At 40.8% G+C, this 13251-nt stretch overlaps 1 protein-coding gene across 1 annotated transcript in view; it reads right to left on the bottom strand.

Annotated features, from left to right (window-relative positions):
- Nucleotides 1-12837, bottom strand: part of MEMO1 (mediator of cell motility 1) — a 133978-nt gene extending 121141 nt beyond the window's left edge. Inside the window, 1 exon segment of the mRNA XM_036873019.1 lies at nucleotides 12636-12837. Coding sequence (XP_036728914.1) covers nucleotides 12636-12696 — 61 coding nt within the window. The 5' untranslated portion in view covers nucleotides 12697-12837.
- Between the last annotated feature and the right edge of the window lie 414 nt (nucleotides 12838-13251).

Genomic DNA, 13251 nt, shown 5'->3' with positions numbered 1-13251 from the left:
TGGAATACACAGAAGGGTACAGGAATGAGACTTCTCAATGAATATCTTTAATTTTTAAAACATACGAATGTATTCAAAATTTTTTAATTTATAATTTAATTTAAACAACATAATCCTAAACCAATATTATGCCATAATTCAAATGTATTTTCAATTTTTATGTTGCTCTGATCTCAGAAAAACAAAAAATTTTACTCTATTTTTCAGCTCCGAGGCAAAACAGTATCACTAGCAACTAAATACTCATGCCAGAAGAATAAGTATCTCATTTCTAAAACACAAGAGGGAAATGTTTTTTTAAACCTATAAATAAATCCATCATCTGAAAAAAATAGTAATGAATAAAGTAATTATAAAGAAAATATTAGGAGTTCCCTGGTGGTCTAGTGGTTAGGATTTGGAGCTTTCACTGCCGTGGTCTGGTTTCAATCCCTGGTCGGGGAACTGAGATCCCGCAAGCCACACAATGCGGCAAAAGAAAGAAAAGAAAAGATTCAGGTAAAACCATGAAATCAGCAGTTATTTTAATTCTTTTATACTTAAAAGATGTCATTGACAGAATTAAAAGCAAAATTAGATACTGCACAAGAAAAAAATCAGTGAACCTGAATATAAAGCAAAAGAAATTATCCAAAAGGAAGCAGAGAGGAAAAAAAGGAAAAGAATAATTCTCAGTGAACTGTGGGACAATATTAAGATATCTAACATACTTTTTTTTATTTGGAGTCTAGAAAACAAAGGAAGTGAAAAAGAAAAATATCTGAGATGATAATGATGACTGCTTTTCCAAATTTGCTGCAAACTACAACCCACACATCTGAGAAACTTGACAAATTCCAAACAGGATTAAATTCAAAGAAAATTATTCAAAGGCACATGATAATAGACTAGCAGGAAAATGTTAATAATTTTTTAAAATCTTAAAGCAACTAGAGGAAAAAAGATACCCTATATTCAGAGGAACAAATATTTAAAAATCACAGAATTCTCAGAATCTGTGCGAGCCAAAATACAACAGAACATTTATAAAATGCTAAAAGAAGTAATGTCAACATACCCACTGAATTCAATACCTACCAAACTACCTTTCAAAAATGGAGTAAAAAAGCTACAGAAATCAAAACAGTATGGTAGTGGGAATTCCCTGGTGGTCCAGTGGTTAGGAACCTGTGCTTTCAAAAATAGGCAAAGGACCTGAAAACACACTTCTCCAAAGATGATATACAAATGGCCAATAAACACATGAAAAGGTGTTCAACATAATTAGTCATTAGAGAAATACAGATCAAAACCATAACGATACAAATTCACACTCATTAGGATGATCATCCAAAAAAAGGAAAATAACAAGTGTTGTCAAGGCTGCGAAAAAAATGGAACCCCCAAGCATTGGTGGTAGGAACGTAAAATGGTGCAACTACTGTGGCAATCAGTTTGGTGGTTTCTCAAAACGTGAAACACAGAATTACTATATGACCCAGCAATTATACTCTTAGATAGATATCCAAAAGAACGGAAAGCAAGACTCAAGCGGATACTTGTACACCAACATTCATAGCACTATTATTCACAAAAGTCAAAAGGTAGAAACAACCCAAATGTCCATCAACAGATAAATGAATAAACAAACTATGGTATATCATACAATGGATATTATTCAGCTTTAAAAAGGAATTCTGATACATGCTACAACATAAATGAACTCTGAAAACATGCTAAGTGAAATAAGCCAGACATAAAAGGACAAATATTGTATGAATCCACCTAAATGAGGTACCTAAGATAGGCGAAATCATAAAGAAAGGAGAAGAGTGGTTGCCAAAGCTGGAGGAAGGAGTCAGTGGGGAGTTAAGTGTTTAATGGATACAAAGTTTCAGTTGGAACAGATGAAAACATTCTAGAGATGGATGCTGGAGACGGTCATATTGGATTGGCCAAAAAGTTCATTCTGTAACATCTTACGGAAAAAACCCAAATGAACTTTTCGGCCACCCCAATAAATAATACAAATGTACTCATGCCAGAGAAGTGTACACTTAGAAATTGGTAAAACAGTAAATTTTGTTATATATATTCTACCACAATTTTTTTAAGTGTCTTTGTATAGCTGGGGCCTTGCCAGATAGTTTATGCTACAATGTGATTTATGGTGAACTCCTCTTTTTGTTCTCCTGCTACCCTGGGCCACACTGTATCAGTGTGACCTCTGCAGGAGAGAGGAGGGCTGGAGACTGAGTAGCTAAGGTCAGTCACAAGCTTGCTCCATGCCTACATGACCAGCCCCCAATAAAAACCCTGGATACCAAGGCCTAGCTGAGCTTCCCTGGTTGGCAATACTGCACACTTGTTGTCAGGTGTCACTGAGAGGACAACTGGACTCTCACGCTTGGTCTCTCCTGCACTCCACTGTACTGTATGCACCTTTTCCTCATTTTAACCTGTATTCTTTCTCTGTAATAAACCCCGTCTGTAAGTATAACAGCTTTGATCCTTCTAACAAATCATCAAACCTGAAGGTGGTCTTGGTGACCCTGACACATATGGAAAAGAATATACCATATAAATATTAACCATGAGAAAGTTGGATTGGCTTCAATAATACAAAACAAGGAACACTTCAGAGCAAAAAAATATTACCAGATATAAAGAAGAACATACACTGTGATAGTCAATTCATCAACAAAATATAATCCCTAACAGGTATATCAAATAACAGAAATTCAAAAAACTTGAAACAACAAATCAACAAAACTGAAAGAAAAAATAGACAAATCCAGAATTACAGTTGGAAATTTCAACACTGCTCTCAGGAACTGACAGGAAAAAAAGGAAAATCAATAGGAATGTAGAGATTTAAATAACCCAATTTAACCTAATTAACATTTAGAGAGCAATCTACCCCACAACGACAGAAAACATACATTATTTTCAAACAGACACAGAACACTCACCAAGACAGACCATGTAATAAGCCATAAAACAAGTCTCTTGTTAGTTGTCTGGGCCCAAGGGAGAAAAACAGATGCAACATTTCCTAAACTTATTTGACCATAAACCCTTTCTGCAAAGGCATCTCCAGGGACTACTGTTTCTCAGAACACTTTGGGAAAACCTATCCCATTCATTCTCAACATCTCTCCCTAATTCTCCTCCTGGTTGTGACTAAGGAAATAAGGGAGTCAATAAATATACCTTTTCCTTGACTACCAATCCAGGATTAATCAGTGTTATGAAGTGCACACCAAAGTCCTAAGGCAGGAATAAGCTTGACATATTTGGGGAACAGCAAGGGGGCCAGAATGGCTGGAACAACATAAGGTAAAGGACAAGTGGTAGAAAATGAAATCAGAAAGTTAAGCAGAGGTCAAAGCATATAAAACCTTCTAAGCCTTGGCAAGGATTTTTAAGTGTGATTTTAAGTATGATAGGATTTTGAGAAAAGAATATTATCTTATTTACATTTTTAAAAGAGCTCTCAGGCTGCTGTGTAAAGAACAGAATGGAAACTAGGCAACCAGTTAGGAAGCTCCGGCAGCAGCATAAGAGATGGCTAAGACCAGAGTGGCTTAGACCAGATTAAATGTGTTTGTCAAAGAAAAAAAGCCCTGAAAAATCTACATAAATTGTGTTGAGATACCTTAAAGCATTTTCCCTACTTGGCTCCCAGGACATCTCATCCTCTTCCTCATGAGAAGCTTAATCTATCTTCCTCACATGATATCCCTCACCTCTTCAAGTTGGAAATGTTCCAAGGCTCACTCACAAACCTCTTTTCTCTGGCTACTCTGATTCCTATGGTGATTTCATCCAGACACTTGGCTTTAAATGTTATCTACATAATGATAATTCCCAATTTTAAAGCTCCACCCTAGGCCTCTCCCCTAAACTCCAGACTCATGTATCCACTTAACTATATAGTAAACATCTCAAACTTAACAAACCAAAATTGAGCTCCTAACCTTCCCCCTCCAAACCTGTTTCTCTTAAGTCTTCCCTTTCTCAGATAATAGCAACTTCATTATTGCAATCTCAGGGATAAACCTTAAGAAATATCCATGACTCCTCTCTTTCTCTCACACTCCACTCCAAGTATATCAGCAAATCCTTTCGACTCTACCTTCAAAATATACCCAGTAATGAACCACTTCTTACCCACTTCCACAGCTATTACTCAATCCAAGCCATCAACTGTAACTTGGATTGCTACTTTCCTCTTAACTGTTGGTTCAGCCCTTGCCACTGCCTTCACCACTCCCCAACTACTCTGAACATGGCAGTCAAGTGGTTCTAGTAAGTCTAAACTATAATAGATCATGTCACCAACTGCTCAAAACTTTCCAATGGCTATCTCACTCAAGTAAAGGTCCTTACAATGGTCTTCCAGACCTAATGTCATCTGACCACAACACCTTTGTGCCTCTGCTCCAGCTATTTATTTTCCTCTTAACCTCATGTCGAACTACTCTGCCCCATGTCACTTCATTCCAGTTGCAATAACCTTCTTGCATTCCTCAAATACTCCAGGCCTGCTCTAGCCACAGGACCTTTAAACTTGCTGTACCCTCGACCTAAAACTATCTAGCCCCTAACCCCTAAAATTATCTAGAATGCAAGGCTTGTTCTTTCACCTACTTCAAGTCTTCACTCAAATGTCAGTTCAGTGACGTCTACCCTGTCCTTGCCATTTAAAATTTCTCCCATTCTTGGGGACTTCCCTGGTGGTCCGGTGGCTAAGACTCCGCACTCCCAATGCAGGGGGCCCGGGTTCGATCCCTGGTCAGGGAACTAGATCCCACATGCCACAACTAAGAGTTCGCATGCTGCAAATGAAGATCCCGTATGCTGCAACTGAAGATCCTGCATGCCGCAACGAAGGTCCCACATGCCGCAACGAAGGTCCCACATGCCACAACTAAGACCCGGCGCAGCCAAATAAATAATTAAACAAATAAATATTTTTTTAAATAAAAATAAATAAATTTCTCCCATTCTTTAACATTCCTTATGCACCAGCTCTGCTTTATTTGCTTTATAATTCTCCATAGCATTTTCCTCTAACATACTGTGTTCTACTTACTTACCGTATTTATAGTCTGTCTCCCCCAACTAGAATATAAACTCTAGAGATTTTTGTCTGTTTTCATCTCCTGCTATGCACCTAGTCCCTAGAGCAGTACCTTTCACACAGAACTGAGTTTGTCCAATACTGAATGATTGAAAGTTAAATAAAGCCTCTGCAGAAGTGTCAAGTTTTGTTAGGCCCAATTCAAATCCTAGGACTAGAGTAATTAAAATATACTAATTCCTTTGTCTATTTATACCATATGAATAATATTCAGTATTCTTAAGTGCTTTTAGTTATGCTTTTATTATTTTATAATATATTTAACCTGACAATTAAAGAGGTGCTTACTGATTCCAAATAGTTCAACTTCTTACTTACTCTGGCATCACTATAAATAGAAGGAACACTAGGCTTCAGCTACAAGTCCTAGGTTCAAATTCTAGCTCTACCATTTACTAGTAGTATGACTCAGACAATTTAGCCTCCTTCAAGTCTTAGTTTCTCATCAATAAAACAGCAAGGTGAGGATGGATTAAAGACCTGCCTGCCTTACCTATCCTGCACCTAATCATAAGATTATTGTGAAAGTCAAAAATGTATGAGAAAATGCTTTATAAACCATAAATGATACATAAGTGTCAGTTAAATGTCTATATTGTAGTTTGGGAAAAACCTGAATGGAACAGAAAAGTTCAGTGTTTGGGGCAGCATATCTCATCATACCTCCCTGCCCCTAACATTTAACTCTAGTTTTGGAGTCAGACTGGCTCTTCCACTTACTTACTATACCTTAAGCAAGTTACTCAACCTCTCTGAGTCATTGTTTCCACATCCATAAATGGAGAAAATACCAACCTTGTAGCAGCCTTTTGAAGATTAGAGGTTATATAGACATATATGTAATGTAACTACAGAATACACTTAACAAATGACATTTTTATTTGTTGTCTTGACCTTCTTTAAAATGGACAAAAACCCAAAAGCAGATAATATAAACTACACTATGGAGGTAGGGAAGATGATTTTTGACTTGGAAATTGCATGTGAAAGGATAAGAAGGAAAGTGAGAAAGAGGTAATCAAGCAATAATCTCAACAGTTTACCTATTAAATTTGTTCTTTCCTTCTTGCCTTTCTCCAAGGTTAAATAATAGGATGAGACACAAAGATCATCATACAGAAAACCATATTTAGTAACCTAAAAAAGTTCATTTCAAAACTAAATATTATATAGTATTTTCTCTTCAAAGGAGAATATTTTTATCAGTTTTTTAATTTCTCACACACCAAGATATACTTTGACACTCTAGAACTCAAGGTATATGCCAAAAAAAAAAAGTTGTGGTTTTCCAATTATAGAACCCTGATATAATTTTATTAAATATATTTAGAAATATGACAGAAAGAATTAAAACAACTTAAAAAATAAAACTGCTATTAAGATATATATCATACAAACAGTTCAAGAATGCTTTATGAAATCATTAGATTTTGATATATTTCCTCACTTCTATGACACTAGTAATTATAAGGTGTAACAACCACTTTCCGGGGGGGGAACCTCCCACATTAAATGTACACTTAAGATATAAAACATACCAATTTCAGAAAACATTAAAATGTGATATATCCCTCTGAGATGGTGAAAACATTCTATTTCTTGAGCTAGGGGATAGTTACACAGAGTATATTTGTGGATATTCATCAAAGTGTACACCCATTTTGTACACCCATTTATACTTTTTCTATATGTACATTTATTTCAAAATAAATTTATGTAATGTACCACAACCACACAGATACAGCTATCAACCAGATGAATTATTGATCTTAGTATGAAAGGTGAAAAAATAAAGCTTTTAAAAGAAAACATAGGAAAGTTAACTTCATGACACTGAGGTAGATAGAGATTTCATAAATGGAAACAGAAGAACACTAACCAGCTGATAAACTGGACTTCTTTAAAATTAAGAACTTTGACTCACCAAGATACCAAGATCCTGAAAAAGCTACAGAGTAGACGATATCTGCAATACATATACCTAAAAAGACTATATCCAGAATATACAAAGAACCACAAATCAATATGAAAAAAGTAAATACTCTAGTATAAAAAGGGCTAAAGACTTAACAGACACTTCACAAAAGCAGAAGTCCAAATGACTAATAAACATGGGGCCCCTAATATGAAAAGGTGCTCAACTTCATTAGTCATCGGAAAATAAAATCAAAACTACAATGCAATACCACTACACACCCTTCAAGAAAAACTAAAAATAAAAAGACTGACAATACCAAGTGTTGGCAAACATGTGGAACAACTGGAATTCTCTCATATACTTCTGGTGGGAGTATAAGTTTGTAAAACCACTTGGCAAAACTTCAGCAAAATCTACTAAAAATGAACATACCATAGCCATAACCATGACCTAATAATTCCACTTAAGGTACATACCCAACAAAAATGCATGTATACATTCATCAGGAAAAAGAATACAAAAATGTTCAAAGCAGCAAAACTGTAAATAACAAAAATGTCCATCAACAGTAGAATGGATAAACTGTGGTTTATTCACAGAATAGAACACAACAACAAGAATAAACAAACCACAGTATAACATGGATTAATCTCATAAATGTAATGTTGAGCAAAAGAAGCTCAAACAAGTTATACTATATGATTTCACTTATACAGAGTTCAAAAACAGACAAAACTTTTCTATGGTGTTAGAATACAAGGAATACAGTGTGAGTTGGGAATTCCACTACTGATGTTTATTGAGCTGGGTGCTAATTACAATGACATGCCTATTTTGTGAAACTTCATCTAGCTGTACACTTTTCTATATGTATGTCGTACTTCTTTAAAAATCTTACATTAAATAAGGTCCCCAACTAGTGAATCATGATTTCTAATCTTTTCCTACCACCACGATTCTTCACCTATACTATGCTCAGAGACTTAACTAGCAATGGTCCTATATCACCAGCAATGTTCTTAGGGATTTAAATGTCAATATCTCTGTCCATATCTACTATATGCTAAGCCCTTTAATGTTCACTTGTTCAGATACTTATTAAATATCTATTATGTACAAAACCTGTGCTTGCTGAGAACTTGGGGTACAAAAAAATTAGTAAGACATAGTCCCTGTCTTCTAGGAGCTCATAATCTTATAGAAGACCACATACACAGATAACAAGGTAAATATATAGAGATACACACAGGATATTATGGGAACACAAAGGAACATCAGAAACAGCCAGGGGGAGTTAAGGCATCAGGGTAGGCTTCTAGGAGGTGTTAACACCTGAGTCCTTAAAAGATGAGAAGGAGTTATCCCGGTAAAGTGCATTCCAACACAGGAAACAGCTTGAATAAAAACACAGTGATAAGAAACAGCATAGTGTATTTAAAGAAACAATGAACAGCTGCTAGACGGTTGCTGAAGCGTAGTAAAAGGGAGAACTGGGATGGGGTTGGGGGAAGTGGCCAAAGAGATAGGAAGATGCCAAGTCATGAAGAGACTTAGACCTTATCCAACAGGAAAGATGGGTCAGTGAGATTTATGCAAAGAAATTATGTGGTCAGATAGCTTATTCAGGGAGCAATGCAGAGGACGGACTTAAAGGGAATAAAGTCGGCAGAAAGAAGGACGGTTAGGAGGCAGTTATAACTGTCCAGACAGAAGATGATAAGGGCTGAAATAATGAAATGAAAGATATAGCAAATCCGGAAAAAATACAGAGTACAGACACATTATGCTGCTGATCTAGAGACCACATTTTGAGAACCACAAATATACACTATGGGTTGACAATTTTTTTCTGTAAAGGCCCAAATAAATAGTAAATATTTTAGGCTTTACAGGCCACATACAGACTCTATTTCACTTCTTGGTTCTTGTTTGTTTTTTAAACCCTTTAAAAATTTAAAACCGGGCTTCCTGGTGGCGCGGTGGTTAAGAATCCGCCTGCCAATGCAGGGGACACGGGTTCGAGCCCTGGTCTGGGAAGATCTCACGTGCCATGGAGCAACTAAGTCCGTGTGCCACAACTACTGAAGCCTGTGCGCCTGGAGCCCATGCTCCGCAACAAGAGAAGCCACCGCAATGAGAGGCCCGCTCACCGCAACTAGGGAAAGCCCACTCGCAGCAGCGAAGACCCAACACAGCCAAAAATAAAATAAATAAAATAAATAAATTTTTTTAAAAAATTAAAAACTATTCTTTGTTAGTGGACGTTACCACCAAAAAAAAAGGCCACAGGCTGGATTTGGACTGCAGACGTAGTGAGTTTGCTGATCCCTGCTGTATACCCATAAAGAAGCAAGGATTAACCTTCCTATGAGATTAATTTTCCTAAAATGCTACTTGCATATCAGTCCCCTACTCAGAAACTTCTGCACTGGTCCTGATTACCTACTGCATAAGTTAAATCCCTATGATGCATAGAATTCACAGGCATCTACACTCTAGCTCCAACCAGGCTCGTGAACTACACCCCGTGAGAACCTTCCATTCTTATTAAATTGGCCTACTTACATTTACCTGCCTCTGTATCTTTGTGGTGTTCCCCAATGTACTTTCTCCCTTTTCAAATCTACTCAAATACCCTTCCTTCAAAGCATAATTCAAATCCTTTGAAGTGATTCCACCCTCGTCCAAACTCCTAAAAGCACTACCTCAATTTATCTGATATTTATTTTCTGTCTTGAGTTACTACACTTCAGATTACCTTCTTGGAGGGCAGGGAATACTTGATACTTTTATCAATGGATCTAGCATATAACAAGGGGTAAATAAAAATGAAGGTGTGTATGTAGATATATAACACATATATGTATACACACACTTTTTTTTTTTCTGAACTAGCTATATAACTGAAGCAAATGTTATTTCACCATTTTATCAGTAATTGAGCACTTTAATTCTATGGACACAATCTGAATGCTGTAGAATTACAGAATGACAATCCAAAAGCACATCTGTCTCTCTCCTACTACATGTTTTTAGGCCTAGTTTAAGAGAAGAATAATAATACAAGTAAAATTTTTCCAATGGTCAAAGTTATCAATCTAGATACAGTGGGGTCTAGAAGTCACTAGATCAAGTCAAAATTTACTTACGTATATTTTTATTCATTTTTAAAATATGAAATCAGCTTTTATAACTAAATTGCCTTTTTTTTCTTTTAAATTTGGCAGCGATGCATGGCTTGCGGGATCTCATTTCCCTGACCAGGGATTTGAACCCGCGCCCTCAGCAGTGAAAGCACAGAGCCCTAACCACTGGACCGCCAGAGAATTCCCCTAAATTGCTTTAAATTCACCCTAATTATTATTCAAGTTTAAAAGTCTCTCTCTCTCTCTCTCTCTCTCACACACACACACACACACACGCCACACATGGTCTGAATTTTTTAACAATAAGGTTCTCCATGACAATTCACATTACCAAAATTGCATTACTGATTTCATTCAGAATTTAGGGAAATAAGAATATATTTTAAAATTTTAAGAAAGTTGCCCATTTTAGTTCACTACTGATAAATAGTTTTAATCACAGAATGTTTTCAGCTGGATTAAAGAATTCTTATATTTGAGATTACTGAAGAAGTCTTTTCAAGTCTGAAGTGTGAACTATGCCTAATTCTACTATGCAAAGAATGTTCAAGAATCTATAAAAATTCCTACAGAATCATCTGGCCATATTTTCAGTGCAAAAGTTTAAAACATTTTTGAAAGGTATAGAAAACAAAATAAATTAACCAAAAAATGGCCATGAAAATGAAAACTGTGACTTTTTAACTCTTCAAAACACATTGAAGAAAAAGTTTAGTGACTCACAACCCTGAAAAGATTATTCACTGATAAATTTAAAAGTAATAATGCATTGATTAGAGGACAAAACCAGGAGCCAGAGACTCCCATTCCTGTTCTGCCACTGGTTTCTACAGAATCTTGGGCATATCCCCATAAGCCGAACAAGAAAGGCTTAACTGACATGCTAAGGTTGTGAGAACTGATGAAATGTTTATGAAGCACTTTGGAACCATGAGGGAAGCCACTATAACCATTAAAAGTCATCTGCTTAATGCAAAACTATAGCTACCTGTTAGGCTTGCAAATCCTTTGTGTCTTCTTAACACAGCAAATCTTCAGTGAGTCAGTAAAGTGCATGTATTTAATGAGCAAGCTTAGCAACCTCAGAGAAATGAATTTTCTTCCAAATCTTTGTTTTCTCACAAACCATGTCTCTATCCAACCCAACTATTTGCAAAGGGAAACATGATCCGACCCACACTAAAGATTTGGGTCTAGGTATTGATAAGCCAATACCAAATGACTGAAAATTCAGGAATCACAGTGGAATTTTGTCAACTTACCAGAAATGTGACTCCTGAAAATAATCCCATAAAACAGTCGTTCTAACAAGAGCTTTATTAAAGGGAAAGTCCCTACACTCTCTGACCTAAAGAGCTCTAAAGTATTTTTGGACAGTGTCGATAGAAGACTAAACTCGCTCAAAACCTGACCCAACGCGTTAGGTAGTTCCAGCACCTGCTTGGTGTTAAGCGACTGGAGACTGGGGAGGCTGCTCAGGAAAAAGTGCTGATGCCATCTCCAGCTGCCCCTTTCGTGAATGACAGTAACAATGAAAACACTGACAAAAGAGCTAGGAGGCCACCCCAAGCCTCTGCTTAGCAATACTTCTACCCTACCCCCAACAGACAGAGCAGCAAACCCCAGAAAGGGGCCTCCTCTCACAGACCTAACATGCCCAGACCCTGCCTCTGGTCTGGCAATGTCAAAAAGTACTACCCTTCACTCCTCTCAAGACGGCTGAGCACCTGAAAGGTGAGGGCGAAATGCGGCCTCTCGTTCTGAACTGCCAAGGGGAGCGGGAGAAGACTGCCTGGCAGGAGGCGGGCGAGCAGAGCCCGTGTGCACCCCGGGAGACTAAGAACTCCCCGGGTCGCGGGCGCCGCTCGGAGCGTCGTGGGGAGGAGAGGCGAAGAGAGGAGACGGGAGGGGAGGAGACGGGAGGGGAGGGGACGGGAGGGGAGGGGAGGGGACGGGAGGGGAGGGGAAAGGAGGAAGGCGCGTCCCTCCCGCGGCGGGAGGGCGGAGGGTCGCTCGGCTCCGCACGGAGGAAGCAGGGCTCGGGCGCAGGGCGAACCGTCCCCGCGGGGGGTGGCTGCGGCCGGCCGCCGGCTTCCCGGGAGCCGGAGGAGGCGACAAGTAGGCTCGGTCGGGGAGCGCATTCTTTCCTCGAGCCTGGTCCTGAGGGAGGGCGCAGGCTGCCGAGGCGGCAACTCTCCCTCTCGCCCAACTCACGGCAGAGCGTGAGGGCGGCCGACCCCGGGCTGACCGGCGGGATGCCGCGCGGGTGGGAAGGCGGCGAGGCCAGCCTCCGGCCCGCTCCCTCCCCACGCGGTCCGCGGCCGGCGGCCGTCAGCGACCTCGTCCCTCCCGCCGCCGCGCGGGGCCGGGCCGCCGACCTCGGCCGGCCGGGCGCGGGGCCAGGCAGCGGCGGCGGAAGGGCCGGCCGGCCGGCCTGGGGCCCTACCTGAGGCTGTGTACCAGCTCCCGGCGTGACTGGCTTCCCGGCAGACCACTCGGTTGGACATCTTGGTGCCTGTGCCGCCTATGGTGCACGAGGATGAATGAGGAGGCGGCGGCGGCGGCGGCAGGAGCGGCTCCGCGAGGGGACGAGACACCGCGGGCCCAGCCCAGGAGGAGGCGGCAGCGGGGAGGGGATCAGCCCGGCCCAGGAGGAGGAGGAAGAGGAGGAGGCGGCGGCCCGGGAGGAGGAGGAGATGGCAGCCGGGGCGGTGGCGGCGGCGGCGGCGGCAACAATCACCACAAACTCGGGCGGCCGCCGGAAGACGGGGCCCGCGGCGGCCTCACCGAAGCCCGGAAAGCCCTGGCCCCGGCCCTCGGAGTCGCCGCTGCTCCCCAGCCGGGGCTGGTTCCGCCGAGCCACCCCCACGGCCCCCTCCCCTCCCGGTCGGCCTCCCGGAGCCACCGCCGGTGACCCCACCCCCGTGACTCCGCGCCCGCCCCCTCCCCCCACCCCCCGCGGGACTCCCCGCACCCACCCCCACCCCCGGCGGGGCCCTCCTGCCCGCCCGGCTGCCGGCCCGCCGGCCCCGCCCCGCCCCGCTCCTCCTCCGGCCGCGCGG

This window comes from Balaenoptera musculus, chromosome 13, assembly GCF_009873245.2.
Source record: "Balaenoptera musculus isolate JJ_BM4_2016_0621 chromosome 13, mBalMus1.pri.v3, whole genome shotgun sequence".
NCBI lineage: Eukaryota > Metazoa > Chordata > Mammalia > Artiodactyla > Balaenopteridae > Balaenoptera > Balaenoptera musculus.
The sequence above is the reverse complement of the archived record's forward strand: the minus strand, read 5'-3'. Positions and strand labels throughout refer to the sequence as shown.